The sequence below is a fragment of the Echinops telfairi genome, unplaced genomic scaffold, assembly GCF_000313985.2.
Source record: "Echinops telfairi isolate 266 unplaced genomic scaffold, ASM31398v2 ScPeMD7_7424;HRSCAF=8462, whole genome shotgun sequence".
In the NCBI taxonomy this organism is placed as follows: Eukaryota; Metazoa; Chordata; class Mammalia; order Afrosoricida; family Tenrecidae; genus Echinops; species Echinops telfairi.
The window spans coordinates 81056484-81062483 of record NW_022111324.1 but is presented as its reverse complement, the minus strand read 5'-3'; the positions used below and the strand labels follow the sequence as shown (position 1 = coordinate 81062483).

The 6000-nt window shown below is 39.4% G+C and overlaps 1 protein-coding gene across 1 annotated transcript in view; it reads left to right on the top strand.

Annotated features, from left to right (window-relative positions):
• Positions 1-6000, top strand: part of AHCTF1 (AT-hook containing transcription factor 1) — an 84162-nt gene that overhangs the window by 65919 nt on the left and 12243 nt on the right. The window contains exon 31 of the mRNA XM_004699964.2: positions 3297-3394. Coding sequence (XP_004700021.1) covers positions 3297-3394 — 98 coding nt within the window. The remainder of the gene's footprint in view (positions 1-3296; positions 3395-6000) is intronic.

Below are 6000 nucleotides of genomic sequence, written 5' to 3'. Positions count from 1 at the left end.
TCCACCTTTGGCATTCCATTCCCTTGCTGCTCTGTTTTCATGTCTTACACTGTCTGATGTCTCCCTTCACCCACTTTTCTGTTGTCCATCCCCCAGGAAAGAGGTTATATGTAGATCCCTGTAATCAGTTCCCCCTTTCTACCCACCCTTCCACTACTCTCCCGGTATCGCCACTCTCACCACTGGTCCTTAAGGGTTCATCTGTCCTGGATTCCCTGTGTTTCCAGTTCCTATCTGTACTAGTATACATCCTCTGGTCTAGCCAGATGTGTAAGGTAAAATTGGGATCATGATAGTGGGCGGGGTGTGTGGGAGCATTTAGGAACTAGAGGAAAGTTGTATGTTTCATCGTTGCTGCACTGCACCCTGGCTGGCTCATCTTCTTGTGACCTCTCCGTGAGAAGATGTCCTAGTGCCTACAGATGGGCTTTGGGTCACCACTCCACACTCCCCCTCATTCACGATAAGATGTTTTGTTCTTTGATGCTTGATACCTCATCCCTTCGACACCTTGTGATCTCACAAGCTGGTGTGCTTCTTCCATGTGGGCTTTGTTGCTTCCGAACTAGGTGGCCACTTGTTTACCTTCAAACCTTTAAGACCCCAGACGCTGTATCTTTTGATAGCCGGGCACCATGAGCTTTCTTTACCACATAAGCTTATGCACCCGCTTTGTCTTCAGCGATTATATAGGGAAGGTGAGCATCATGGAATGCCAGTTTGATAGAACAAAGTATTCTTGCATTGAGGGATTACTGAGTGGAGGCCCAATGTCCATCTGCTACCTTAATACTAAACCTATAAATATATGCACATAAATCTGTTTCCCCATCCTCATATATAAATATATTTACATATGTACATGCCTTTATTTAGACCTCTGTAAATGCCCTTTGCCTCCTAGCTCTTTCCTCTATTTCCTTTTACTTTCCTCTTGTCTCACTATCACGCTCAGCCTTCATTTGGGTTACAGTAATTCCTCTTGGTTACATTACCCTTGCTTACGCCCTACCCAGCCTCTTATACCCTCCTCACCACCAATTTGGATCCCTTGTTCCCTTCTCCCTGGGTTTGTTAACACCACTTTAAGAGCTCATACAATCCATACATACATCAATTGTGTAAAGCACATTTGTACATTCATTGCAGCCTATCTTATTTAGACAGACCATGTACAAAAATAAGACAGAGCAAAACCAAGCAACAATATACAACAAAGCAATAAAAACAAGCCAATGACAGAACAAAACAAAACACAACAACAAGAAAGAAAAGCTTGTAGTTAGTTCAAGGACTGTTTGTTGGCCTTTAGGAGTGTTTTCCAGTCCAGTCTGTTGGGGCACCAAGCCTTGGCCCCAAAGTCCACCTTTGGCATTCCATTCCCTTGCTGCTCTGTTGCACCCCTTTAGTGTTTTGCCTCGGTGTGGCGGGATCAGATCAGGCACAATTCCCACACTGTGTCTCCGGTGTTGTCCCCCGTAGGGCTGTGGATCAGTGGGGGATGTCGTATCTCATAGTGGGGCTGGCCATATTCTTGAAAGCAACATGTTGATAGGTCCTATTTTCTATCCTAATAGGTTTATTTCACTTACATCCAGTGCTATTACTGATAGGTATGTATGAATTTATTGGTGTGGTTTTGTCTATGTGGTGATGCCGTTTCTCTTTGTTCCTCATAATTTTCTATGCTGAGTTCAGACTGTTCTCTCAACAATTACTTGATCGCTTCTTTCCATTGAATGTTTTGTAGCTACAATATTCCCTCTGTGTAATTTGTAATTTTTTTTTACTATAGAATGACAACTCTTACTTCCTAATTTTAGTCTTCAACATTCATTTTACATTGAGTATTCTTTTGGATGAGTTGACTTCTAGGTGGTGGTGTTTTATATGTTAATGACACCCACTGCTGTTATTAATTCTCCGTCCAAAGAACTCTTCCTAGTATCTTTGTATGGCTCATGTTTTTGCAAATCCCTTTAATTTCTCCTTATCTGGAAATGCCCTTTATATTTGAGGTTTATTTTACTTGGATATAAGATTCATTGCTGGCATTTTTAAAGATATATCGTTCCAGTTTTATCTTTTCTTTTTCCCCTTCTTACAAGATTCTATACTTGTCCTCCATAATGGGAAGCATGTTTAGGAACCTGGAGAATTCTGATTCCCCCTTCATTATCCTCCTGTGCTGTGCAGTGTGTTTGCCTGCCTTCCATTTATCCCAGTAGGTATGGGAAAGCCACCTGTCTCATTGTCAGATGCAGTAGTTGCTCTCATTGAGTGGAGCCCGCAGAGAGTTGTTTGTTCCCTTTCCTGGTTGGTACGCACTGGAGATTGCCGTGTGCTGTGCGGAGAGCATTCGCCAATCAGCAGAAAATACCCTGGTTTGCTTGATGTCCAGGGTACACTCAGCTGTCTGTCTAGGTCACCGTCTTTATAAAAAGCTGTTATTGTGGCCGCTTAGGCAGCCTGGTGGAGTGTAGCGCAGCTGAACTGGGCATGTGGTCTCTTTCACTTCGGGCCAGCTTTTCTCCAGCCCTGCAGGTACCCCTTGGATATCCAGTGTAATTACTCATCGGTCTGCCTTGCACACCTCAGCAGTGTCCCTGAGGTCTCCTAGTCTTGACAACACTGCACATCTGCCTGCATTTGTTAATTCATTGACTTTATTGATCTGTTTTGTTCCCAAATTATCAGCTGTGTCAAGCATATTGTGCCAGTAGAGTCTCTGCACTGGATGATATAGGGGATTGCTACTCCAATTGTGGTGTGTGGGATTGATGGCAGTTCCCAATCTATTTAAGCTGCTATTAGAAGTGGTCCTTTATTGAAAGTCTACTGAACCTAAACATAGGTATGATTAGTGAAATAATTTATCATGCTCTTTCAGGCAAGTATTAAAATATTGGACCTGATTCTGCTTGATGGGGATGTAGGAAATATTCCTTAACACTTTTAACAGGCTTATATAAAGAATTTGGCCACAGAATATTAACATTTAGCTTGAATATAATTTATGTAGACAAGCCAAAGTTTTTAAATCCTTTTTAAGTTTAAATTTTTGCCACTGTTGCCAAAAGGTAATGTATTAGGACACAGGGAAAAGCAAGTACATTATTTATTTCTAAATTCACTTGTAAATTTTGTAATGCTATGTAAAATTAAATGATAACAATTTCTCTGAACCTCTCTTTTCAAAAGCAAACTATATAACAAATTTGGGGGAATATAGTTAGAGAAGGTTAGAACAAAATCAGATCTTTGTTATACTAAAGTGTATATTTCTGTTTCTAAAGGAAAATCCTCTTCCCAGAATCCAAGGTATCAGCTTTGGATGCAGGGCTGCTACCTGTTGAAAACTGCACCTCTACAAGTAGAACAGATAACAGTAAATGTAAGTTTTTGTTTTTTTTTAGCCCCAGTAGTGTTTTAAGTAAAGAATTTTCTAGGAATAAATGAGTCAGTTATTCAGATATCTTTTCTCAAACTGGCCAAATTCCCTGGCATAATAGTAGTAGTGTAATAAGGTATACCCATTATCAAAATAGGTGCATTGCTTGGTGGAAGTTTTAGACTGGTTTTCAAGGACATATTTTACTGTGAAACTTCCTAAAGAAGCTAAGTAAATTGCTTGTCTGTAGCTAGACTGAATAATTCTGTTGGATATTCTGGGGCTTGCATATATCTACCTTAGGCAACTTCTCAAGAATTCTTGTTAAGCATTTGAAACAATTCAGAAAAGACTGATTTACTCCAGGAAAATTAACAAATATAACTCAATTAATTTTTTACTCAGTGTATGTGTTGTTCTGTTAGAACAATAACTGTTACCTTTTGTTGAGTGCTGTCAAGTCAGTTTTAAATTTTAATTCATGGTGATCTCATGTGAGTTGAGTAGAACTTGCCCATAGGGTTTTATTGGCTGAAATTTGTATGGATCACCAGGGCTTTTCCCCCTAGATCTATTGAGGGGTTCAAACTGCCACCAGGGCACCTTGCTACCCCATGGTTATATGTAAATGAGGAGGTACATTTCCTTAGGGCAGTCATAATTGGTAAAGGAAATATTTTGAATGTGTATTGTATGCCAAAAACTCGCTTACGGATTTCACATTTGTGAACTCATTTAATCTTCCCAATATTGTCATGAGGAATCTAGCCTAGAATTTGCTATCTCACCCTGGAGTAACAGACAGGCAATTGATTTAGCTCCTTTTGGTTGGTTGTTCCACATTAGAATATGCCCTATTCAAGACTTCAAAAGGTTTGTGGGAAAATGTCATTCTTTTCATTCTGTTTTCCTTCTCTTTTTTTAAAAAAATAACAGTACATAAAATGTTGACATAGATTAAACTCTCAAGTGACTTGATACTTTACACACAAACAGTAGGGGTTGGTGATAGGACAAAACTTTCTATAGTATTCATCGTTTACAACAGCAGAGCCACACCTGTGAGATAATGCGTGTCATAATAAAGCAAAGAGGGCATGAAAATAGTAAGTATATGGTAGTCCCAGGCCACCATTCATTGTGTACCCTCAAAGCAAAAGATATGAACCAAAGTCCAGTAACTTAGAATAACAGTCATCTGCTGCTTCTCACATTCGGGAGTTTCAGCCTTGGGCTACAGGGTGAGTTCAAGATGAAGCCCAGTTCTCTTAGTAAGGTTTCTACATTGAGTCCTACTGGTGTGACTACACAAGTAGCCTGGCCACCAAGGGCTGGATAGAAACTAGGTCAAAAGCGTTCAAGTAGGAACATAGTACTAGGCATATTATCCCCTTAGATTCTATAGAAGGATTTTTTCCCCCCAATGGGAGGTTGCTCCTTCTCGTTTTTGTACCAGCAGAAATGTTCATTCCATTTTTCTGCGAACTTCTTGGAGCCCACTCGTATCTTTCTGCCTGTCATATGTGTAGTGCTTAAGCCTGCTTTCTGGTTTGGTACATGTTCATTTTTTAATCCCCTAATTAAGAATGTTACATATATTTACCGTAAAATGAAATTAGCCTAAAATGTAAAGTGAAAGTCTCCTGGTTGCCTATTAGGATTCTTTAAAGTGTCTATTTTTTCCCTATATTAATATTAAAGAAAACTAAAAAACCAAACTCATTGCCCACAAATCAGTTGCGACTCATAGCAATCCTATAAGACAGACTAGAACTGCTCTTGTGGGTTTCCAAGACTAACTCTTTACAGGAGTAGAAAGCCTCCTCTTGGTCCTGCAGAGCAGCTGGTGTTTCCAATCTGCTGACCTTGTCGTTAATAAATAGCCCAACAGGTAACACATTACACTACCAGAACTTCTCTATGAGTGTTACAGAGAAGAAGCATATAGCAGCTAAAGTGCACAAGGACGTGAGCTAGAATGCTTAGGTCATAACCCAGTTCTGTACTAAATGACTAGACTTTGATTAGTTTTGTAAACATTGTGCTGTTTTGGAAAATGGAAATATTGATAGTACCCATCTCCTTTGTAGCTTATAAGATTGAACAAGTTACACCGACAGTGTTCAGAACTGTCCTAGCACTGAATTTAAAGCTCAGTAAACGTTAGTTACTGCCAATCACCGTTTATCGTTGTCAAAAGCCCACTTTCATTTTTCACTTAGTGGCAGTGTGTTTTTAAGACAAAATCTTTCCATATCCTTAATGATAAATCGAGTCTGTTAATTCTGATGGCTGTAGTCTATGTAATATGTGGACTACTACTGTACTCTGGTACGTTGCTTATTAGATAATTGGGCTAGTGAGCATTTGTTTGTTTGCTCTGATATTTCAGTTTTGCAATGAATATTACTGTGTGCATATTTTTGCACATTGTATCAGTATTTCTGTTGAGTAGATTCCTGGACATGTATAAATCCTTAATGTTTTTATTGTTTTCTCTGATGAAGGTTGTATACTACTTTCATACATTGATAGTTAGAAGTTGGTTTCTTTTTCTTTTTTGTAGTGGTAAAGTACATCTGTGGCTACTTGAATGCTTTCGGCCCGAA